General features: G+C 44.6%; 1 protein-coding gene across 1 annotated transcript; it reads left to right on the top strand.

Annotated features, from left to right (window-relative positions):
- The first annotated feature begins 11,811 nt into the window (after positions 1–11,811).
- On the top strand, positions 11,812–24,774 carry GCNT4 (glucosaminyl (N-acetyl) transferase 4). Its single transcript, XM_063087603.1, has 2 exons — positions 11,812–11,862; positions 23,406–24,774. The coding sequence occupies exon 2, from the start codon at positions 23,407–23,409 to the stop codon at positions 24,772–24,774; it is 1,368 nt and encodes a 455-aa protein (XP_062943673.1). The 5' UTR covers positions 11,812–11,862; position 23,406.
- Positions 24,775–25,627: the final 853 nt, after the last annotated feature.

Raw genomic sequence — 25,627 nt, 5'->3', positions numbered from 1 at the left:
CTGAAGCTGCAGACTTGCAGATTTGCACCTACTATCCAGACCCTGGGAAACCAAAGAAGACATCAGTAAAGCTATGCTGATTCTACCCCTACAGCAGGACCCTGAGAGAACAGAAAGGACAGGAGCAGAAACCAGATGGAGTCTTGGTGAGACCTCATACCTGGCTCCTTGCACAGAACCCTCACAGCTCATGTCTCCTTCCTTCTTGCTTTTCATTTCCCACATTCTATTCCCTCAATCCCCTCTTTAAAAAACCCTCAGTAAATCTGAGTTTTTGAGATGGCTTTAGTATAGCTATTCTCCTTCAGGTTTACTGGAGAGGTTGGATAGCCTACCATCTCTCGTCAGGTCACCAGTATTCCTGAATAAAAGCTGATCATTTTCACCAACATTTGACTTTTCAATGGTCTGCTTTTGAAAGGGGGCAGACAGCTGGACTTGTGACAGTGTGAGTACCAAGCAATCCAAAGCAAAGTTCATGAAGCTTATGTTGAAGGTGTTTTTAAGGTTCCCATCACAGAAACAGTTTGCATTAGGACAAAATGGTTGATCTGGGAGTTGGAGGTCAGGAAGGAAGTGAGTGAATGGATATCTACTTTATGATATATTCAGAATAATAAAATTGACCTATTTGGGAGAAAGTGTGTGTGTGCGGATTTCCTAGTGTGGCTTGTCTGAGATAACTGGAAGCTCCCTGAGTGTGAGCTGGACTGGTGAAGGCTGGTGGTCCCTTTGAATTGCAGCCCTGGAGGCCTCAGTGTCCTCAGTGGTTAAGAGCATGGATACCAAACCTAGACCACCTGGGTCTGAGTTCTGGCTCTGCCATTTACTGGCAAGTTATTTCACCTCACTTGCCTCTCTCTTTTCATCTGCACAATTGGAATAAAAATAGCACCTCCCTCATGAAGTTGTGAGGATCAAAAAACTAAATCTGCATAAATTGCTTAGAACACTGCCCCGGATGGATAACAGAAGCCTTAGTTGTTTCATCATCATCATGTGCAGATGAGGGAGACCTGGGCAGGGTAAATAGTGTGAAATGTAATGACTCTTCCAGAAAGAGGAGGTCCATTGGGGAGAAGGAGATGAGGCAAAGCTGGCCATTTGCTTGAAAATAAGTCTGTAAAGTGGATATTAAAACACTTGCTCTGTGAGCACAGGGAGTTTTTTAAAAAGTAGTAGGCTCAGTCTCTCTATTGCTGTGGGCAGACTCCAGGTACTGGGAGTCAAGGATATGGGGTCCCATGCTCGCTTCCTTCTTGGGCTTCCCTGGGTCCTGGGTCCTACTGGGCTCCCCACTGAGCGGCCAGGCATACGGGCATACTGCAGCCCCAGTTAACATCGACTGAGAGCTAGGGACAAACCAACAAGGATTGATTTGCCTGGTGCCACTCCCTGCCCCGTAAGGCAAGCAGGCAAGGCTCTGGGAGCCCCGCGGGAGACTCCTGGAAGTCCGGGGATGGCCAGCTGCACAGCACAGCGCACCCACTTCATAAAGTTAGCACATTCACAAGAACCCGCTGTTCACAAGAATCGCCCAACCGAGTCGCAGATGTTGCCCAATAGGTGTAAGTAGGTGCATGAGTCGGACTGGGGCCTGATAACGCGCCCGCAAGGCCCGCCACCCTCACCCCCGCTTGAGGTAAAGAGGAAGCCTGTTTGGAATGTAGGCACTGACTGAAAACAACTCTACTCTCTTATGAGGCAAAAGCCCCACCTTCCCCCGCCGCTGATAATACGCCTCCAGGCTGCGCAGGACACTCCTCGTCTTGCTCACGAGAGCCAGCTTGCTTTCCGCCTCGGCCGGGCGACTCCTGCAGGGCCGGAGCCTCGCAGAGCCCGGCGTTCGGGGGGAAGCAAGGAGTCGCAGATGTGAGTCTGCTTTGTCACGGCCCTCTGCGCGACTTCGGCCAAGTCGCTTAGCTCTCCTGGCCTCCCATTTCTTGCCTGTTTAACGCAGGGAGAGAACTGGACCTGGCTGAGGCTCGGGGCAGCGGCGACAGCCGGACCGCTCAGCCCGAGTGCGGCGAGAGTGGCCCGGAGCGGAGCGCGCCTCGGAACTGTCCCAAGCGCGGCGCAGGGACCCGAGAGTGCAGGGCGGGGAGCTCCCCCTGCGGGAGCGCGGCTGCGGCGCTCCTCCTTTCTCCACACGTCACGGGGGCAGCTCGGCGCTCTTCCACCCGGGACGAGAGAGAGCAACTCCCTAGCAGGGCGCGTCGCCGAGGTGGCGACGGAGGAGGGGGACAGGAGCGAGCCGCCGTCGCCAAGGGGCCGGGAGCTGGGAGCGCAGCCCGCGGCACCCGCCGGGGCGGCCTCTGCAGCCTCGGGGATCCCGCATTGGGGGCTCCCCCGCTCCCTTTCGTAAGTCGACTTGGCCACGCAGGCAAGCGAAGAGCGCCCGGGGCCGAAGGTGTCCCGTGGTGGCTGGCGCGGGGCCCCTGTCTCTGCCGCGTGGTGGCGGGGACGCCCCGACCCTCTCCTCTCGCGACTTTCACTTTCCCGCCAAGTCCTTCCCGGGCTGAGGGCGGGGGCGTCCGCCCGCGGGGTTCGCGTCGCGATCCCAGGCTGAGCTCCGGCCTGGCTCCGCGCCGGGAGCCTGCGGGTGTCCCGAGGGGCTGGCGAGGGCCCCTGGTGGGTGGACGGAGCGTCGCGGGGCGGGCGGGTGACCCTGCCGCAACTTGGCGGCTCCGCGCTGCAGCCGCGGTCCGCGGCCGGTCGCTGCGAAGTTCCCCGAGCCCGCGCGGGGAAAGGCGGCCGGCGCGTGGCGGCGCGGGCATCCCCGGCGCGCGGGCAAAGGGGAGTGGCGAGGCCCGGAGTCGGGGGAGTGTGTGCACCCGGGTTTCCCGGGACTCCCCAGGGGTGAGAACGCGGCTCCCCAACGCACACTTGCCGGGAGGCTGGAGTCCCGCTCTCTCCGGCCTTCGGGGGGCCGAGGGTCACGCAGGCCTGCCCGTGCTGGTGCGGGCGCCGAAGGGCGGTGTCGCCCAGGGGCCTGCGGAGTCGGGCTCCCCATGGCCGCCTTTCAGAGCTACCTGCCGCTTCTCCGCAGCCCTGGACCGGCAGGGCTGCCCCAGCGCCCCCAGGCCTGGGCATACCCCCACCCCGGGCTTTGGGAGGGGGACCCCAGGCGGGTGAAGGGCTGCATCCGCGGCTTCTTCACTAGGCAACGACGGGGGTCTCTTAGTAGTTCTTTGGGGGTCGGAAGCTGCGGGCCGCGCCCTCCGCAGGACAAGCTTCTGCGCTTTTTAAGGTCAAGTTTTCGTGCCGCAGAGCGGGCTCGGATGGTCCCCTTGCGAGGTGGTGGCACCTCCCCTAGGGGTTGGGAGCCTGGCGGAGAGATCTGGATTCTCGGGTTTATCGTTTTTATGTAGGCAAACGGTGCAGTGGGTGGGTGTTGTTTTGTAAATTTAAGAACTAAGCTTTCCGGGATGCGGAGATTTTCCGAGTTGTAGCCTGGGAAACACTTGTCCCCTTGCTGAGCAAGCGTAGAGGTGATATTAGCCCTGGGTCATCACCCCCGCCCCCCGCCTTTCTCATCTTTAAAATTGAAGAGCAGCAAACTAGAAGATTAAGGGAGTCGGGGATAATATTAATTCAAGTGTCTCGTGGTTTGCTTGACATAGAAGTCACCCTCTTTGATCTTACATGCATAAAACATGCCCTTATTATTAAACCATCTATCAGCCTAAGATATCCTGGAAATTAAGTCTATTTTGACATCTTTCGTTGAGTGTCTTGAGGAAGTAAAATCTTTAAAAGTGAATTATTGCAGAGAGCGCTTCCTGTGTTGCGGTTTCTCAGGATCCAATTCTGTGTGAGAAATGACCAATTAAGATGTTGAGTTATCTCTTACTTGTACTAGGAGGAAACAATAGCCAGAGAACCGGGTTGTGTGACGCCGAATTTTCCCCAGGAAGACTGAAAGGAGAGTTTCCTTGGCCGGTGGGGGAGGAAAGGTTTGTACTCTTTTCTTTGGGTGGCAAAAGTATAGTCATTTGCTAGGTGCCACGTCTTCTGTACATCGGTAGATAGGGGTGAATGACATAATATAGCAGTAAGTCAGAGTTGACACTTGATGGCACCATGCTAATTACCTTCAGGATTAACAGGCCATAAATACTTACCAAACTGACTTTGAGTGACCTGAGGTCATCTCCAGACTGGGAGTGGGGAGGGAAGGTAGAGGCTGTACATGACAGTGCTGTTTCTGCCCTCCCACCTCTGGCGTGGGGAACATGATCTGGTGACCATGGGCTTGTCGTTGCATCACAGACTAGAAGTAAAACTGAGGCAGCTTCAAAGGCAGGAAGAAAGCAGGAAGGCAGTAAAACCGAGTGAACAAGGTTGAAAAGTCATTTCATGAATCCAAATGTGTTGAGCATTTAGTATATGCCAAGCCAGTAGTGGGTGCCGTAGGAGCACAGGTGTCACCGTGTCAGGGTGGGGGCAGGAGGCTTCCTTGCGGAGATGGAAAGTGGACCTGAGGAGGGCCTGAGAATGAGAGGAGCTGTATAAACTAAGGGGGAAGTGGAGGGGGAGCATTCCCCCCAGGGAATGTACCCTAAGACCAGAGGAGAGGAGAGCAGGGAGAGGTCATGGAGAGCAGAGGGCCAGTGTTACCTGAGAAGGGTGGAGGATGGCACCAGGGGAGGTCAGCAGGTACTGGGTGGGGGACGGGGAATGGTTCTGGGCCGTGGGGGTCGTTTTGTGGAATGGATCTTCAGGACAGTTTCACACTCAAAAGTATGAGATGTGGATTCAAAACAAAACTCCATCTGCTGCATGGAGAATGGATTTGAGGAGCCCCTAGAGTAGACAGGGCTGGGTCAGAGGGTACGAGGGGTCTGGCATGTGAGGCTGAGGTAGTGGGGACAATGCAGTGGGTGGATTCAAGGCGGCTCTGAAGTGACTTGGAGACCAGTTTTGTGTAGGATGTGAAGGTGCAGGGTGACTCCAGGTTTGGGTGAGGCTATTTACAGAAACAGAGAACACTGGAGGAGAAGAGGGTTTCAGGAGGAAAGCCAAGTTTGGTTTTGTTGCGAGCCAGCCACTTTCGAAGTTCCTGAGTAGAAATATTTCCTAAGTGGCTGGATAGAGCAGGCCCTGACCGGCGAACACAGCTGGACCTGGTGTTAACTACGGGTGGTGTTCAAAGCCTAGTTCCCCTAGATGGGGAAGCGGGTGGCTGAGGACTGGGAGCTGTTTCCTGAGTGAGAGGTGGGACAGAAGGAGGGCTTTTTTAGGAGGAGGGAGCCATATACATATTTAAATGTGAGTGAGTTGGAGCAAGTTGGAAGGAGAAGCTGAACATACAGAATATCTGGATACCCCCTCCCCATTCCTTGGAGTATTAAGTAAAAAACAATCTGATTGTGATGGCATTTTGATATCAAACTCATATAACATAAACTATCAACATCTTACAGAAATATTATTTTGAAGCACATATGACTGTGTGTAGATCATGCAAATTTAATGGTTAACAGAAACAGATGGTAATCTATGTAGCAGAGCTGCAGGGTGGCTACGAGCAAGGCCCCTGGAGTGAGACTGCTGAGGTGCTGGTTGTGGCCCTAGCTTATGACCTGGCACAGTTTCCTGACCTTTCTATCTCGGTTTCCAGGTCTCTGAAATGGCACCACACCAAAGGGATGTGTGCTCTGCAGTCTCTCCTTGTGGGCTGTTGTAGAGATTGCATGTGCGCCTCACATGTGCACAATGTGCGCGTCGTGTGTGCACAATGTGTGCATGTCCGCATTATGCCTGGCACGTGACACATGATCAGTAAGCCTTAGTGCTGGGGGGTTGATTATGATGATGTTCATTCCATGGTGTCATTTCTATCATTTCCAGGTGATAGAATCTGAGACCTAAAGAATTTTGAGAACCTGTCTAAGGCAGGAGTGGTAAAGTTAAGACCAGGATCCCATTTGCCTGGCTCGGAGGCATGGGCACCTTAGCATGTTGGCGAGTGTCTGGTGCTGGATGCTGTATGAAATAAACTGTAATAAAAGAACCCAGTCATTGCTTGCTAGAGTGAAGCAAAAAAAGATAACAGCAATGTCAAGGCTTACACACTTCCCAAGCAATTTAGAGATGTATATTTTGCATTAATTTGCATTGCTTTGCATGTCATTTTATATGCATTCCCATATGCTGGTAATTTTCCTAGTGGGATCTAAAGGCTGAAGTTTTAAGTATATAAGCCATATATCATTTGATAAAAACAGGCCACATCTTAATATGAAGATTGATTTGCTGAACGTAATAGAAAAATGCGGGAAAAATAGAAAACCAGAGGGAAACTGATTATTATATAAAATGCCAAAAAATGAAACAGAGGTAGAAACAGAAGTCTGCTTTATGAAGCTGAACTAATAAGAAATGCAAAGGGTCAGAAAGTAAAGGTTAAATTTCTGCTAAGCAATATGAAATTTTAGAAAGAACATAATCTTAAATACAAATGCATGAAGCTTTAAAACCAATAAATTCTCCCTAATTTGGACTTACTGACAAATAGGCCATTGTGTCTTAGTAAAATCTTAGAAATACTGAGTGTTAAAAAACAAAACAACTAATTTTGTTATTTAGAGCAGTGATTCTCAAAGTGGTCCCTGGACCCACTGCTTCACCATCACCATCATCTGGGAACTTATTAGAAATGCACACTGTCAGAACACCCACATCTGCTGAGTGAGAACCTCTGGAGATGGCGCCCAGCAATTTTAATAAATTAAAAAAATATATAATAGGAGCCAGCTTTCATTCCTCTTTTGAATGTTTACTTCTTCAGCCTTAACCTTCCCATTTCCCTCATGTAGACACTGGCTTCTCACCCAGCTGTTTAACTTCTATTGGTTCCTATCCTGGTGGAGGGACATGGAATGTCTGCTCAGGATACAGCAGAGTAGGGTGGGACAGTCCTTCCTTGGTCTGAAGGTCTATACTGATGGAAGATGCTTTCTAAGATCCCTTTTGGCTTTAGCATTCTGGAACTCTGCAGTTCTCATGCTGTCCAGGGCCACTTTGGTTTTGTTCTTGGTTTTGTTTTGCTGCCTTTTTTGTTTCCTTTTGGCAGTCTCGTACCAAACAAACTGTGACTCATACCAAATGTACAGTCAGCCAAAACACTGAACCATTCTGTACAGATGCTCCTGTTAAACTACATATCTCCATCTGGTGTGAGTGCAGTTAATTTTTTGGACCTACGTGTTAGTCTTTGTATTTATCTCTGTTAAATTTAATCTTGCTAGATCCAAGTCCAGATCTGTTTGGATCCTATTTCTATCATCTTTTGTATAAACTGAGTCTCACCTTGGTGTCCTCTGCCAATTTGGCTGCTGATATCCTGGCCAAGGAATTAATAACAACGTGAGCATCTTTTGTTAGAGGCTTTCCTCACAGTTAATGAGGCTCAAAAACTTGGCATCTTTTGCAGTCCTTGTGGCGCTAACATCAGAAGAATAATTGTCATCAGTCTGATCATTGTTTGCATTTAAATTACTATTGTTCTAAAGTACCCCTTCACATAGGTTGTCTTTATAGGGCCCGTATTCTAGACTCTGTCTTTGGTGCCTCTTACAGTACAGCCATCTATACACATCATCAGTAACTGACTGTGATGATTGCTCTTGCTCCTCTCTCCCAATATTGTTTATACCATCAGCTTGGGGTTTTTTTTTTTTGTTGTTGTTTTTGTAGGTGACCCAGCGTTAAGTTTCAGCTTATTTATAAGTCAGAATAAGATGAATTCAGAAATTTCAAAATAATAGGAAGCAAAAACTGTGCGTTGTAATTTCTCTCTGGTTTACCCTCTCTCCCCTCAATCTCTAGAACTCAAGAGTTTTGCCCTGAAGTCTAGATTTAGCCAGGAGACTCGGGTTATTTAATTCTTAAAAAAAGAAAAATGTAAACTATTACTCATACATTATTCTTAACGGAGTACAATTAGATCAGATAATTGCACAAAAAAACATTTTAAGAGGCAAAGAGCAGGACAACGTTATGGCAAGAAAGCTTTAAACCATGGTTGCTAAAGCATGAAAAAGTGCCTGGAATCCTAAACTGTTATATCATGATCCTTATCCAGTCCTAGTCAAGCCTCTCTCCCTCCCCCTGCATTGAAATTCCATCCTTAACCTAAACTTCAAAATCTCAATAAAATTCAATTCTGCTTTCCTCCTCCAAGATGCTATGCTACTAAACCTCTTTTGATGTGATATTCTCTCTTACCATGGTAAGCAAAAAAAAAATAAAATAAAAGAGTGCCTGGTGCTCTGGTGATAATGAAGTTTTCCATAATCTCAAGTAAATCTCCATTGTAGAAAAAGCAAAATTTTACCTTTACCCTCTTAGGGATTTTTACCTGGGCCTGAGAATTAAATTGACGTAAGAAACATCAGCAGGAAAACAACATACAAATTTATTTAATATAAGTTTTACGTGACAGGAATTCATTTCTCATAAGGAAATTAAGACCCAGAGATGAAGTTAAGAGTTGAACATTTATATATTGAATTGGACAAAGAGTGGTAAATTACAAAAATGTAACAAGGCAAAAGGGCTTGGGCTAGGGTAGTTAACTGGGTGGAGAAGTGGTGTGGAAGATAAGGATTAACTGTAACAAGCTTTGTACAAATTTCTCTCCTCAACTTTCTGTCCTTGATGATAAGAATGATACTTGCTTATTTCACATGAGAATTTCATCTGCTTTTAAGAAACAGCAGGAAGGTCGGAGTCATCTTCTTGCACCTGCTGTTTTTCAAGCGCCTTTAACTCAAAATAATCAGTATGCCAGGGCAGCATATTTTGGGATGGCATATTCTTAACTTCTTTACCATAAATATACTGTACTTCTATTTATTTTATTGCTTTTCTTCCTCCACCCTGTTGTCTCTTGTTGGTTTTCTGAATTTCTTCCTAATCTAGTTAGAGGGAAAATAGACAAGGTCGTCCCTTTGGAGAAGGGCTTCTTGGCTGTGCTTAGGTTTGTCCAGTCAGCCTGTCTGCTGTTGTGTATGGCAGGCCTGTTTCCAAAGGGTCGGCAAGCCCTGGCATTTCTCCTGGTTGTCTGCAAGATGTGGACATTACACGACAGAGCAGCTCGTTCGGCCTGCAGCAGAGAATGGACAGTTCTGCCCAGGACTAGGAAGAACATGCACTGCTGTGTCCTTTCTCCACACCCCCACATTCCACCTTGGTGGAACAAGGAGGGGCTTGCTCTACCCTGCCATCATCTTCCACCCGATTTCCTCTTCCTTTAGCCTTTCCAGCAACCATCCTGCCCTCCCCTCAGGCTGGTAGATCCAGTGAGACTTGGTGGTAGATGGGTCAAGAGAGAGAAATGGAATGATACACAAGGTAGACACAAACTAAGTTGCAAAGGCTAGAAAGTGGAAAAATATTAGTAGAATGATATGGAGACTGTGGAGCTGAAGGAAGAGATGTGGAACTGGAGAAGAGATCCTGAGGAAAGAGGAACATAAAGTCAACACCACGGCAACAAAATCCCTAAATAAAAGAAACATTTCCAAATGCTAGCTAGTGCTTTTATAGGGAGATTATCTCTATACCCAAAAATTCAAATGTAACCAGATAACTGGGATTTCTTGGATTGTGTTATCAAGTCACCTAGGACCTCACTATTTGTTTCTCTCTGTTTTCCTCAAGGCCATGCAGTTTCTGGTTGTATCTCCCTAGAATCTAAGACGGTGCCTCCCTAGCACATGGTAGGCACTCGGTAAATATTTGCAGGATGGGTAGGCAACCAATAGATGGGGGATAGAAATGGGACATGTAAGAAAATTATATATATATATCTGTAAAGTATATACTCAAAAGAAGTGAAAGCGGGGATTTGAACACATTTGTACACTCGTGTTCTGCAGTATTAATCACAATAGCTAAAAGGCAGAAACAGCCCGTGTCCACTGACAGATGAATGGATAAACAAACTGTGCTATACACATACAATGGAATATTATTCAATTTTAAAAAGCATGGAAATTTTGACACATGCTGCAACATGGATAAACCTTGAAGACATTATTCGAAATGAAATAAGCCTGTCAAATATTGGTCAGATATTTATGATTCCTGTTATATAGATTCCTAGAGTAGCCAAATTTACAGAGACAGAAAGTAGAATGGTGGTTGCCAAGGGCTGGCGTAGGGGAGAATGAGGAATTAGTCTTTAATAGACATAAAGTTTCAGTTGGAAAAGATGAAATCTGTGGATAGGTGGTGGTGACGGTTGTGCAACAACGTGAATGTACTTAATGTCGCAGAACTGTAGACTTAAAACTTACCATTTTGGCCATTTTTATGTTATGTATATCTTACCAACATAATAGAAAAAACAGAATATTTTTATGTCATCAAGTAATTCATAACTATGGAACAATAAATGTTATTTTTATAAGAAAGAAGTGAACCTGGTAATACTTGGAAAATATAGATTATAGAGAGAAGACTAGACTGAAGAAGACGTTTAAAACCATGCTACTAAAATTGTGTTGCCTGAATCCTAATGCAGGGCAGGGACTTTCAAAAGATTTTAATCTTGCCCATTATCCATATCCCTATGATTACCAGTTTAAAAAATAAAATAAAATAAAAAATAACTTTTTATTTTGAAAAATTTCAAAGCTACAGAAAAGTTGTAAGAGTAGTACAATGGGCACCTCTCTGATTCCCCCTTGACTGTGAGAAGTGTGGAAGCCTTTGATGAGGCTTTGGCACCAGCCTGCACAATGGAAATTCCTGGCTGTTGCCTGGTGGAGACGGTTTCTGGGTATAGTCATGCTGAGGATGAAACCCAGCCTTTGTTTGCAGGACAGCCTATGGCCCGTAATAAATGCTTCTGACCCCTTCCAGTCACCCAGCTGTGTGCTAGTCTGTTTCTCCTGCCAGAATGCAGCCAGTGCATTTGCTCATGTAGTCCTCACAGTGACCACAGGAGTCAGGGCCCTTGTTCCTCTTTCATAGATGAGGAGGCAGAAGGCTAACTAGATCAGTGACATCTTGTCAGTGGCAGGCTTAAGACTTAAATTCAGAACCATGGCTTCAAATTCCAAACTCGTGATATGCACAATGGTAAAGCAGGAGGGAAAGCAGGAAGGAAAGATGGAGGGGTCGAGTGTGTGGCTGGGAGAAGAGTAACGGGGTCAAGCAGGAGGGGGTCATTCAGGGAGTGGTTCAGGACTACTCAGTTTTGAATTGTTAGCTACATGGTACTGATATCTTTTTCTTGACAAGCTGGCTCCAGGGTGCCCTGTTACAAGCTCTAAAGAAGACAGCCCACCTGCAGGGTGACATTCAGAGATTATGTGGCTCATCCCCTGCCAGTGACTAGAAACCATATACAGAGGAAGTTTGCCATAAGCTGAGTAGTGCTTAACTGAGGCACGGTGAGCAGATGGCACAGTTCTTGCCAACATTGGAGTTAATTTGGTAAATCTTGGAGTCTGCTTTCCTTCAGATGTTTACCTAAAGCCTCCATCTGCCTCCAAATATAGACGGATGAGAAGTTCAGAATCATGTGCAACACATATTTTTGTACTTGGCTAAATATGGGATTGTACTGTTGTGCAAGTAGACACTTTAATCTGGTTTAAATTTAATTTTGCTCTTGGGATATAAGGGCTATTCTTTCTCATATAACAAGAATTCAAAGTGGGTGTTCTGCTACTGCTGGGCCAGGGGCTTAAGGACTTGGGGGCTGAGGTCTCTGATATTCTCTTGGTCTGTTCCTTGTGGTCCCCAGATGGCTGCTACAACTCTAGCCATCATGTTGGAGTTCCAGGCAGAAAAGTGGAAGAAGGGGAAAGAAGAACAAAATGGCATCGCTCCCACCTAAATCAGGTTCCTTTTAAAAACTTTCTCAGATATCCTACATTATATTTCATTGATGGATTCTCTACAATGAAAGTTGGGGGGGAAAGTCTTTTAAGGAGGCATGTTTCTGCACCAACAATATAGGGGTTTACTTAGTAAAGAAGAAAGGGAGAGTGGATGTTGTCAGGCAGCTGTCTGTGAGAGCCATATGTAAAACCTTACCTGTACGTCTGCTTCTGAATTTCTCACTGATCTCTGTCTATTCTGGCACCAGTACCACACTATTTTAACATTATAATCTGTTGGAAAATCTAAAGAATCTTGTTTGTACTTTTGCTTTGTATACAGCTGGTATATAAGTTTGCTTAGACATTTAGTAAGCTAAACAATCTTTTAACTTTTTATTATATTAACCTAAAATAAAACATATTTTTTAAATGTTGTAAACGCTTATTTATTTAAAAAATACTACAGAGTTGAGATTTGGATTCAAAAAATACAGAGTCATATATAGAAACAAAATGTATTGGAACAAGAAAAAAAGTGGGGGATACCACAGGCTATTCCAGAAGAGAGGAGAGTGGAAAACTGGCATTACACATGATTTATACTGGTCTCTTCTTTCTGTTAACGTGACGTGCCACTATATTTTATATTTATGCTCTGGTATTACACTTTTTTATAGACTTGCTCTTTTATAAAACCTACATGTTGAGACCTACATTGCTAGGAGACTGGCCAGTTAGCTCAGTTGGTTGGAGTGTGGTGCTGAGGACACCAAGGTCAAGAGTTCAGATCCCTGTACTGGTCAGCCACAAAAAAAAAAAAAACACCTCTGAGGATCAATTGCTAGAATACAGTAGGAGATGCCAGCCAGAGAGCTTCCTACAATCATTTCTAGATTTGACTCTTGCTAAGACAAAATTTGTTTGAAAGTTTTGCTTTTGAAATTTTTATTTTGGCAGAATTTTCCCAAGCCCTGCAGATCTTTACTTTTTTCACCCCTTTAACTTAATTTGGAATTCCTGGGCCTTAATTTTATTGTGTCTGTGTGCACATAAGATCTGAAGACAGTCTGTACATTTTAAACCAAGAATCACAGATCTACGGGGTTCCTCGGGCAGAGCCCCTTTGGGCAAAGGGCATGCTCATTCACTGAGCTAAGGCGGTTTTACTTGATGTGTGATCTGAGCAAACAGTGCATTGGCAAAGGCACTCTTTAAGGGCATGTTGTGCTTGTGCACTTTGCTACAGAATCCTCGGAACTGCTTTTTGGTTACGTAGTCCTTATGGATGACTTTGCCAAACAGGGATGTAAGAATGAGTCATTGCCATTTTGCAATAACTGGAGAAGAGTTGCCCCTGAAAGACATTGGACTTAGGGGAAAAGTGTATAGCTTCTGCAACACGCATACACTGTTTAGTTGATTGTAACTCTGCATGGAACTGATTGCATATGCTCTTGGACGTCTCTTACAGGAATTCTTTGGCTATCTTTCAAAAAATATTGAGCATACTGGGGAGAAAAACAACTCTAAAGATTAACAAGAGTAAATATCTTCCTGTCTCTCACAATCCAAGACGTGTGTGTCTACATAATTCTGAAACTTAAGGAGCAATTTACACTCCAGACATTAACAAAAAAGAATGTTGTCAAATAGTGAAAAACACATAATAATTAGAATGTCAGATGAAGAGAATAATAAATTTTAGAAAAATAAAACTAACTTACAGCATATTGACTCTTTCCCAGTTTTCCCAAGAAACCATTCCTCTTGTGGAGGTCGTAGGCCCTGACATTTGCATACCAAAGTTGTCTTTTTTCTGTAGCTTTTTCGCATGCATTATGTCATAGGACCTTCACAGTAGCTCTGTGGGATAGAGAAGTCATTATCCCATTTACCACATGGGAAATAAAGACTTGCCCAAGATTGAATGACTTGCTAGGGTCATTGTGGGAGTTTTTGATGGCAGAGCCCACACTAGAACTTGGGTCTTCTGACTTTGTTCCACTGAGCAACCACCCTTGGCCAGGTAAGGGTGTCCTTGTTGCTGGGGTAGAATAGCAAACAAGGCATTCAAGGACCTTATGTTCCTATCTGGAGACATAATAAGGAAGGAAACTAACTGCTGCTGTGACAAGTGCTCTGAAGAAAACAAAGAGTGGGATAGACAAGAGAGATCTTTGGGAAAGGTGATCAGAGAAGGAAATACCCTGAGGAAAGGGTATTTTTCCTAAAACTTGAGTGGCCCATTGGCCCAGGGTCCAGGGAAAAGTGGTCTAGACACTGGAACAGCAAGTGCAAAGGACCCGAGGCAAAGGAAGAGCCTGTGATGTTCTAAGAACTTTAGAAGGCTGGTGTTGCTTAGAGCCTAATGAAAAAGAAAAAGTAAAATAAGCTGAACTTTAGAGGCAGGCAGCACAGGAACTGTCTGGGCCTTTATGAGCATGGAAAGGATTTCTGATTTTATTCTAAGTGGAATGAAATCCCAGTGAAGGGTTTTAAGTGTAGAGAATGGGGCTAGGGATGGGGAGTGATCTGATTTATGTGTTTGAAAAATCATTTTGGCTACAGTACAGAGAATGGATTAGAGGAAAGAAAGGGAAGTCAGGAGGTTATTGCATAACTGAGTGCGAGTGGATGCTGGCTTGGGTTAGAGTGGTTCTCACGGAGTGGAAAGAGGTGAGTGGATCTGAAATACATTTTGGATGTAGAACTAACAGGGTTCTACTACTGCCAAGAGATTGGAGAGGCAGTCTCAAATTGTGGTTAATAGTGTAGGCTCTGAAATTGGACCATAGTTGAAAATCCTGGCTCCTCCAACATACTAGCTATATGATATAAGGTATTTATCCTCTGTGACTCAGTTTCTCAATCTAAAAATGGGGATGATGAGAGTACCTACCTCATAGAGTTATTGAACAGAATAGAGAAGACAATGCAAATAGTACTAACACTCAGCATAGACCATTAGGAAGGGACAGGCGTGTGTCCACTGACTCTGGCAACATGAAGACTTTTGTTGACTTTGGCCAGAGCAGTCTCAGTGGAAGGGGCAGTGGAGCCAGGCTGGACTGAATGGACCATGAGGGACCCAGACAGGAGGAGGACGGGATACCTCTGTCTAGTCTCTTGATAAGGGAGCATTGGATGATTGCATATTGCTATGGTCTGAATGTGTCCCCTCAAATTCATATGTTGAAAATTTGATCACCAGTGTGATAGTATTAAGAAGTGAGGCCTTCAGGAAGTGATTAAGTCATGAGGGTGGAGCCCTCCTGAATGGAATTAGTGCCCTTATAAAAGAGGTGCCAGGGAGCCGTTTGCCCCATCTGCCCTTCACCCTTCTGCCACGTGAGGACACAGCAGACAGCAGCCTTCACTAGGCAGTGAATCTGTACCTTGGTCTTAAGACTTCCCAGCCTCGAAAAATGTGAGAAATAAATTTCTGTTGCTTATAAATTACCCAGTCTAAGGTATTTTGTTATAGCAGCAGCAGGAGTGGACTAAGACAGTTATGTAATGGAGGGAATATGTTGCCAGCATCACAGCATGGAAATGGGGTTAAATGGTGGCTAGGCATGTTTGGAGAAGGAGGAATTTGGACCTAATCACCTTTAAAGTCCTTTTCAGTTTTAGGATTTTGCTTCTAGGCTTCTCCAGGAATTATGGGTTTATTAATTAAGCATTGGTGGAGGAGACCTAGAAAAGTAAATTCTATTATTTACATTTTTTTCTATAAGAAACATAGATTTACTTCTATTGGAAATTGTTTACTTTCTAACAATTTACAAGCCCAGTTGAGGATAGGATTTGTTCACAGTGTATCGTGAAATGAAAGAAACATAAGACAGTGCCTATATAGTAAGACTGTTAAAAAGCAAACCAAAAAAAAAAATGTGTTTATTAAAAATAGTCTGGAAGGACATACTGTCCACAGAATGTTATTGCCAGCGGTGGATCGCTGGTGAGCTTTATTTTCACCTTTAGACTTTTCCGATTTGGGCATTTTTTTTTTAAATGAAAGTGTTTACTTTTATAAATAGAATGGAGAGTCTTCTTCTTTTCCTTTTAGAGAGTATAACTTACTATTTGAGGACCGTTTGTCCTCAGTTCCTGTTGTATTACAGAACCAGTCACACGGTGCTGGTGTTTTATGTAGCTGCTGTGTTTACTCACTCACAGTCTGATCATTACTTGCTTTGCAGTCTTCCCTTAGAACAGCCAGAATGTAAGGTCATCTGGGCAAGAAACTTGTCTTTCTACTCTTTTGCATGACTCTTAGGGTGCTGTGGGGGTGTCAAGGAAATGCATCTGGGCTGAGTCATCCTCCTACCTAATGGTCTTCTTCCAAAACAGTCTCGGGTTTGGCAACGAGCAGGTCACCAAGGGAGAGGCAATAACTTTATTGAAGTCGAGGAGCTGCAGTAGACGGACTGTAGCTTATTCAACTAGCTCAGGATTTTTCGTGTGTGTGTGTGTGTGTGTGTGTGTGTGTGTGTGTGTGTGTGTGTGTGTGTGTGTGTGTGTGTGTGTGTGTGTGTGTGTGTGTGTGTGAGTTCCCCTTTATACTAGTTTTCTTAAGTGATAGTTCTTTGTAAGACTTTAGAAAGAAACAAAATCCTGACATTTCTAAATCAAAAAACTTCATATCCTGTATTTCAGACTGACATATAATAATGCAAAGTTTAAGAACTTTAAGGTGGTCCACAGAGGAAATATTCTCCACATGGAGAGATTTCACCGAGAAAGTTTTTAAAATAATTAGTATATTAGTCCGTTTCTGTTGCTTATGACAAAATACCTGAAACTGGGTGATTTATAAAGAAAACAAAATTTATTGCTTACAGTTTCAAAGGCTGGGAAGTCTAAAGTCTAAGGAATACATTTGGTAAAGGTCTTGGTGGTGACAACAGTGACCCAGGGGTTTCACATGGTGAGAAATGACAGAGCAGAGAGAGACTCTCACGTGTTCTTCTTTTAAAGCCCTCAGAACCATGCCCCTGACCATCATTACTAATCCATCCACTACTGCACGGTCCTACAATCCAATCACTTCTTCAAGACCCCACATTCAATTACCATAATAGGATTTCCCACCCTCAACAGTTACAGTGGGAATTAAGCTTCTAATATATGAACTTTGTGGGGCACAATTCCATCAATCCACAGCATTTAGTAATTCTCAGAGAGCCCCAATTGTGTCATGGATAACTACAACAGTAAATGAATGAGTTGTTGGTGACAGGGTATGAGAAAAAAGTAACTAAGGGCAGAATCCCTTAGGATGAGCTTGCTTTATTTTCCCTGGATCGATTCCATTGGCTGGAAGATTGACTAATCTCTTCATTAGATCATTGACCGTCCCCAGCCTCTAACTGCAGGAACTGAATGTAATTCGTCACCCAGCATTCCTCCAGGTTATTTGCCCTGAGAATAATCTCTCAAACTGGGTGGAAGGTCTCAGGACTTCAAACATGGTCTGAAGTTTATTTCTATTCCTGTTTTAGCACAGTTAGGTAAGACATGGTAATGAGAAAATTTAGTAAAGGACTAAGACTGTTGTGGAAAATATGGAGAAATTTTTCTTTAGTTTCCAAGAGAGTATTGCATCGGAGGTTAAGAGTGCATCTCTGGAGCAGGATTCTAGGTTCAAGTTCCAGCTAACACACTTTGTAGATCTGTTACTTTGGGCAATTTTCCACTTGTCTCTTGTGCCTCAGTTTCCTTTCTTGTAAAAGAGGGATAATGGTAGTACCTACCTCACTGATCTTTTAAGAGGATTGAGTTATTACATATAGAGAACTTACAGCAGTGTCCAGAGTGACAACTCTTTATTGAGCAATTCTACATTAATGATAATGATACCAAATTAATAAAGGGAGTTACATGGAGGCATTCAGGCACTAATTCTAAAATACTGAATTTCTGTTGAGACTTTTGGGGGAAATAGGAGGTAGATTGAATAATAGAACAGTAAGCTATAGATCTGGGCAAGATCTTTAAAAAAGTGCTGTATCATGAGCAGTAGTGGTGGAGTGGCTTGAGGATGAGATGTTGGGGGGTGGTGAGGAGGGGGCCACAACTAGCAGGTGCAGCAGTCAGGGTCAGGGCCCGGAGCTGCGCTAGAGTGCTTTGCAGGCATCACTTCATTTAACCCTCACAGACCCTTGTTAACATCGAGTCATTTTACCAATGGGACACAGAGAAGTGGAGAAGTTGCAGGACCTACCCCGGGTTCGGGTGCTAGATAGGCCATCCCTGAGCTGAAGTCCCTTCTGCTTAGCCAGGACGTGTCATTGCAGGTCTGTGTGTACCTGAGCAAGGTCTTAGCTCCTGGCAGCTTTGTCCTTCTTTATGCTATTGCCACCACCTGCTTTGGTCAGAAAGTGAAGGGTGGTCATTTCCTTAACATTGCATAAAATTGTCTTGTGAATTCTTTTCATTGAAAAAAAAAATCAGCAAGCTCTGTGTAGTTTACTGGAAAACAAACCCCCAAGATTGGAAGATTGAAGCCAGGCACACTGGGCATCTAAGGTGTGCCGGGTACCTTGGTCCTCCCAGCAGCTAGAAGAGGGCTTTCTAATCCCGGTTTGAGAACAAGAAAACTGGCCTTCAGGAAGGTTGAATAGTTTGGTCAGTCTTACAGCTACTAACGTTTCTACAGGCTCAAGCCCAGGTCTGTGGTGTCCTGAAGCTGCTTTCTCTCCTCACACCCCTGCACCCCATGACCTGTGTGAATTGCACACCTGCAATTCTTGGTCCCTGAACTATACCATATTCAGTACTCCTATCCCTAGTCACCTTCCTCCCATTCTTGACTTACCTTTGCCCTTCCTTCCCTGGGGAAGAAAGCATCTGTACTACTTTGACAGTCCTGGGTTTTTAAATTGCTGACTTAAGAAGAGTTCTTGAAGAGCTGCTAATGGCTATAGCTGTTAGCCCTGAATGCAATTATAATGACTCAGCTGGGGTGCACTTTTGTGCTCTTGTTGCTTCCTTGAAAGCTCTAACAATGCCTGGGAGAGTTGGGGGAAGAAGATGGTTTGGAGGAAATGCTTTATTCAACATTCCTGTTGGACTTCAGTGAGGAGGACTTTTTACTGAATTATTATACACTTTATTCAACTTGAGCTATAGCCACCAGTCCTTGCTGTCATTTCCTCTTGCAGTCCTATCGTCGTCACTAGGAACTTGTACCTGTGTGGTGATAAACTCCACAACAGGTCAGACTTCCCAGTTTGCCTGGGCAGGAGGGAGGGGAAATACCCCTTCTCTCATGGGTGGGAAATTATTTCTAATGCAACTGCAAGACTATTTCCTGGCAGCAAAACACCTGCCTGCTTCCTGCCCATGAGCTTTTAAGAGAGAGAGCAGGGAAGGGTGTTTGCAGAAGGTGGCATTGCAGTCTCCTAGGAATCACGTGGCCAGTGTGACAGCCAGCCTTAGCCCAGCCAACTCTGGGTAGACTTGGGTCAGCCCTCAGGAGCTCATTCCAATCCTTCCAAATCTAGGGCCTCTGGGTTTTCTGCAGGCCTGGGCTGCAGGTGGCAGGAAAGGCAGTGGTGTACAATGGGCAGGTGTGGCCCACCTCCACCCCATCAATCTGTAGCCCCTGGGGCTGTGCTGCTCCTGGGTGTTCCCTGTAGAGCCCCCTGGAAAGGGCCAAGGGTGTCATGCAGAGGTTCTTTCCAGAGGAAAGCCAAAGCCAGCTAAGGCTGGGGACCTTTGGTTCTCTCTAACCTCCTGCGAGTGTTGTCCTCTCGATTAGCGCCTTGGGAAGAGGCAACAGCCCTTTTTAGGATTTGACAGAAACTCATTCACACCAAAGGGTGAGGGTTAGGGCACTTTCAAACCTTTTTACTTCTAATTTGGGGAAAGGAATGCTTTCAGTTAAGGGAATTTCTGACCATGGTAAGCAGATGAAGGGGTTTTATTTTGAGTTGGGACAGGGTCGCATTGGAGGGCCGCACCTTTTAAAGGTTATCAAAGGCTGACCCCAAGACAGACACACTCTCCCCTTAAAGATGCTCAGGGTGGAAGAAGGTGGATCAGAAGGCAAGATGTCTGGGCTGTCCCAATCCCCTCTCTTTCTTCCTTTGAAATTCACTCTCCTCCCTGGCTGGGGAAGCTGAGACATGGGGACCCATAGCCAGTTCCCAGGGGACTGCACATAGCAGGCCTCCTATCTCTCCCTTCCCCGGGTGCCCTGCGACCTTCTCTCCTGGATGGGCAGCCACAGCCTCCTCCAAGTTCCAAGGCCAAGGTTCCTGCCAGTTGTTACAAAGCTATGGAAAACTGACCCCAACTCAGACTCTCCAGGCTCCGGGCTGAACTCAGGACATATGTGCCCCAGGCCTTCTCAGGAAGGCCAGGGACGTGTGGGTGCAGAGGTGGCCCCGGACTCGGGTGACTGGGGCAGGGGCTGGCCTTTGCCCTTTCATGTAAGTGTGAAAATGATGGTTAGATGCCACATCATAAATGACGTGACAACTCTGGGAGACCTTGTAAACCTCTTTAGAAATGTGAGGTCTTTTCTTTTAGGGGCAAAACGATCTGATGTTAATTAGAGATTCCGTGGACCAATAAAGTGAGAAAAGAACAAGCAAAAATTTACTGTAGGTAAGAGCCATTCTAACTCTTACCATTCAGGTAAACTGCTTCCTATTTATGCCTGATTACCATAAATAAGGACAACGACTATAAATCTATTTGGGATTAATTAATCTTCTGTGTTTTATTTTATCACAACACCTAATTCTACCTGTGTGCATAGTTGCAGTAAGTTGCCTTATGCATTGGGGGTCCGTTTTCCATAGCTTTGTAAGAACTGGCAGGAACCTTGGCCTTGAGCCTGAGCGGACAGAACCCTATTCAGTGTACTTTGGAGTAGGAGAGAGATGAGAACTGACAAGGGACCAAGAGCCATGAGGCTGACTGGGAGTCCCTTGACCTGGGTGCTGATTTAGCACAGATGCTGTCTGGACCTGGCAGAAGGTGGAGAAGAAGGGACGGAGTTGAGGCCTGTTTATGTGGTGACCTGTCCATGTGGGTGTGAGGGAAATGGAAGATCTGGGGTCGTGAGTGGATGGTCTCCCCGTATACTGAGACTGAAAACACAGGAGAGTTGAGGATGTCCAGTTCAGTTTTGTTTGTTTGTTTTTGTTTTTGGTGGCCACCTAGAGTGAGGATCTGAGCCCTTGATATTGGTGTTATCAGCCCCACGCTCCCCCAAGTGAGCCACTGGCCTGCCCTGAGTTCAGTTTTGGACTTGTTGAGATTGAGTGCCAGCAGGATGTCCGGGTGAGATGTCCCTCAAGCAAATTGATATCCATCTCTGAAGCTTGCGTAAGAGGTGAGGGCTGCAGAGAAAGGTGTTGGCAATGTACACGTGGAAGTTGGAATCCAGAGAGCAAGGGTGAGTGTGCTTGAGAAGAGGAGAAAGCTAAGAACAGGCCCCGGGGGGCAACCTGCAGAGGAGAGGCTGAGAGGTGGCCAGAGAGGATGGCGTTCTGCAGTACAGTTGACAGGCATTAAGGTGCCATTCTTTAACTGAGAGTCACTCAGGGAGAGGTGAATGAGGAAAGTGGGATGGCATTCCCAGGAGAGAGCTTTGTCAATTGATTTATATAGAAGAAATCTACAAAAATAAATGGGGTTCCAACTTGGTAATTCTTTTGAATGAAATTGGGTGCAATGATTATGTCCTCCTTTAAGGTTTATTGAGATGTTTTAGGAAATTGCATATGGGCCACCCAGACCCTACCGTTCTCAGTATTTGAATCTCCTTGAAGCAACCCTAGGACGTCTGCCAGCCCTCCAGTCCTCAAGCCGTGGGGTAGCACTTCCTGGGCCTCCTTGCCTGCTGCACCCAGTAAGCACATCTGTGCCCTCCTTCTGGTCAGCCTGTTTTTATCTGAAAAAGTAATCTAATCATTTTTTAATTCAAATGATACTAAAGGATAGCCAGTGAAAAGTAAATCTCCTTCCTACCCAGGCCCCAATCCTCAGTCCTCTCCCACCCCACCCATCCTGCAAAGCAACTCCTGTTCCCAGTCTTGTGTATATATGGTGTCTTTTTGGAAATACTTTAGCTGTGGGCCAAATCCAGCCAGCTGCCTAAATAAAGTTTTATTGGAACACTGCCACACACACTTATTTACATATTATCTGTGGCTGCTTTCCCACTACTATGGCGGAATTGAGTAGTTGTGACAGAGACAGTATGGCCTGCAGGTTGGTCTCAGGCTTTTTCACATAGTATGGATGTAATTTAAGCAATACCTTGTTGAAGGGTTTTTTGGGTTTTTTGTTTTTGGGTTCTTTTTGGCTTTTTATTTTAATTGGTTATGAATATTCATGAGATACAAAGGTGATTGTCACTCCTCATGCCCAAGATGTGAAGTCCAGATCCATACTGGCAGCATACCCATTACCACAAACTGCGATTGTACCCCATGTCTCCCACCCAATTATCCCTAACCTCCCTCACCATCTCCCTTTCCGCACTCCACTTTGTAGCCCAAGGTATGTTCTCTCCCTCTGTAAGTCCAACACACCACAGTGGTCTTCCTTTCCTTCCTTCTTTCTCTCTTAGCTCCCACTTATGAGTGAGCATGTGCGGTATTTATCCCTTTGTGCTTTGCTTATTTCACTCAACACAAGTTTCTCCAAGCTCATCCATGTCGTTGCAAATGGGAGAATTGTTGAAGGGTGTTTCAGTTGCTTTCTGTCTTTTGCCTGAACACACAACAGTGCAGGGAACCTCCTTGTGCATGTCTTAGCCCACACATGAGGTCTTCAGAGTGGATACATTAAAAACTGACAGGTCCAAGTCGTTTTTACACCCCCGCCTACTTCCCCGAATCATTTTTACAACCCCACCTACTCTCAATGAGAGTCAGGTCCTTTTCATTTTAAGGGCTAGATTGCTAATCCCTATGAGGAAATGGGGGCTACAAAATAAAAAATAAGGAAAATGTGCAGGTTTACCCAATTTCTATAATTATACATTTTACAGTCTCCTACTTTCTAATACCTCCTTTGGGAGTCTGCCCATTGCTATTATTTCTGAAGATGGTGTTCCCTGGGCTTTTCCTGTATGATTTCAGACCTAGGTCTAATCAGAACCTGAAGGTAGATTCAAGTCCAAGGTTCTTTTTGGATTCAGTGAGTCATTTGCCTCTCTAAGCACCTCTTGATGACATCCAGTTCTCTAGACTTCTGCCCAAACCCAAGCAATCCCTACTCAGAAACGCTAAGCAGAAATGCAGACAACATAAAACACGTAGTAATTATATTTTAGGAGTTTACATTACCTTCCATTCTATTTGGTAACCACCATCTCTCGAAACTAAGTACATTTAACTCAGAATATCACAAAGTACCACCAGTCTACATATTTCCATTTCCTTATTTCTGGATTCTTTAAAGGACAGGAACCTTGTTTTCTTCATCTTTGCACCCAGCATTTTGCCTGGTGTGTGGTAGTTACCCAGTAAATGTTGGATAAACCAAACTGATTTTCTATTAATATTTCAACTAAATTATTCCTTTCTTGTCTTCCAGAATGAAGATATTCAAATGTTGTTTTAAATACTCCTTACAGCAGAAAGTTTTCATCCTGTTTTTAACCCTATGGCTGTTCTCCTTGTTAAAACTTCTGAACGTGACTAGATTCCTCTTCCCTCCAAGAGGCATTTACTTGGTGGAGTACTCCTTAAGTACCTCTCCTTTTGTAAGAAATAGATACACTCACGTTAACGATGAAGTCAGGTATGAAGTTAACTGTTCAGGTATCTATGAACAGGAGCCTTTGGAAATCGGCAAGAGTCTGGAAATAAGAAGAAGAGACATCATCGACTTGGAGGATGATGATGTCGTGACAATGACCAGTGATTGTGACATCTATCAGTCTCTAAGAAGGTACAATCAAAAGCTCGTGTCAAGGGAGGAGAAAAGCTTCCCAATAGCCTATTCTTTGGTTGTCCATAAAGATGCAATTATGGTTGAAAGGCTTATCCATGCCATATACAATCAGTACAATATTTACTGCATTCATTATGACCGAAAGTCACCTGATACCTTCAAAGTTGCCATGAACAATTTAGCCAAGTGCTTCTCCAATATTTTCATTGCTTCTAAATTAGAGGCTGTGGAATATGCTCACATTTCTAGACTCCAAGCTGATTTGAATTGCTTGTCAGACCTTCTCAAGTCTTCAGTTCAGTGGAAATATGTTATCAACTTGTGTGGGCAAGATTTTCCCCTGAAGTCGAATTTTGAATTGGTGTTGGAGTTGAAGAAACTCAATGGAGCAAATATGTTAGAGACAGTGAAACCCCCTAACAGTAAAATGGAAAGATTCACTTTCCACCATGAGCTCAGACGGGTGCCTTACGAATATGTGAAGCTGCCAGTAAGGACCAACATCTCCAAGGAATCCCCTCCTCATAACATTGAGATATTTGTTGGCAGTGCTTATTTTGTTTTAAGTCAGCCATTCATTACATATGTTTTCAACAACTCTTTCGTTAAAGACTTTTTTGCGTGGTCTAAAGATACATACTCTCCTGATGAGCACTTTTGGGCTACCTTAATTCGGGTACCAGGAATACCTGGGGAGATTTCCAGATCAGCCCAGGATGTGTCTGACCTACAGAGTAAGACCCGCCTTGTCAAATGGCATTATTACGAAGGCTTTTTCTACCCCAGTTGTACCGGCTCTCACCTTCGAAGTGTGTGTATTTATGGAGCTGCAGAATTAAGGTGGCTTATAAAAGATGGACATTGGTTTGCTAATAAATTTGATTCTAAGGTCGACCCTATCTTGATTAAATGCTTGGCAGAAAAGCTTGAAGAACAACAGAGAGAGTGGATCACTTTGTCTTCAGAAAAGTTATTTATGGATAGAAATCTCACAGTCACATCATTATAGTAAAATAATAAGAGGAAATAAGAGGGTATCTGATAAACGGAGTTAATACAACTCCATATTAACTATACTATGTCTAATGCCACTTGAACTTAATCCTTTTGTAGTTTGAAAGGTGTCTAAAATTCCATGCACAAGGGAAAGTGATCTAGCCTTTGATGATATTAGCCTGCCGTTGATTGGGTTTTTTGTTTGTTCTCACTGAGCTGAATCAGAGATCTTAAACATTGAGTCAGTCATGACATCTTTAGCAATCAACTAACTACATACCAGATACTTTTTTAGGAAACATGTAGGAGTTCAATCCAAGTTGTAATGAGTTGCACAATGCCCTCAAGAAACTGGCTTACCCCTTCACAAAGCGACCTTAATGTCTTCAAGTTCTCTGTATCAACAATCAGGATTCTACTGAAGAAGCTTTTGGAGTATGTGGTTATCGTATAATTATATAAACCACCCATTTCAGAATAGTGTTTAAGTGTTTAGTGACCAGCACTCCACCTGTCTCTTAATTCAGCTCCCTAGATGTTTCTTAACCATTAGAATATTGGGAGGAGAGACTCGACTACCTCAGAAAAGTTCAAAGAATTGTCCAATCTCCTACTTGCCAAAGCATAATTTGCCTTTTGGAGCGTCACTTATTCAGGGTTAAGGAGACTCTGTTGTGGGGCACTGATAGAGTGTGAATGTTCAGGAAGCCAGAGGGGGAGCAGGTAGGGCAGTTGGGACAGGTGGTGCCTGAAGACAAACAAAAGGATTTATACAACTTTTGAATTATGTTACACAATGGTGTCATGAGTGGCCTCCTGTTTATTCAACTGTTTCTTTAAAACTCATTTACTAATTAAAAATAAGA

The sequence above is a fragment of the Cynocephalus volans genome, chromosome 2 (genome assembly GCF_027409185.1).
Source record: "Cynocephalus volans isolate mCynVol1 chromosome 2, mCynVol1.pri, whole genome shotgun sequence".
In the NCBI taxonomy this organism is placed as follows: domain Eukaryota; kingdom Metazoa; phylum Chordata; class Mammalia; order Dermoptera; family Cynocephalidae; genus Cynocephalus; species Cynocephalus volans.
This window is presented reverse-complemented; position numbering and strand designations above follow the sequence as displayed.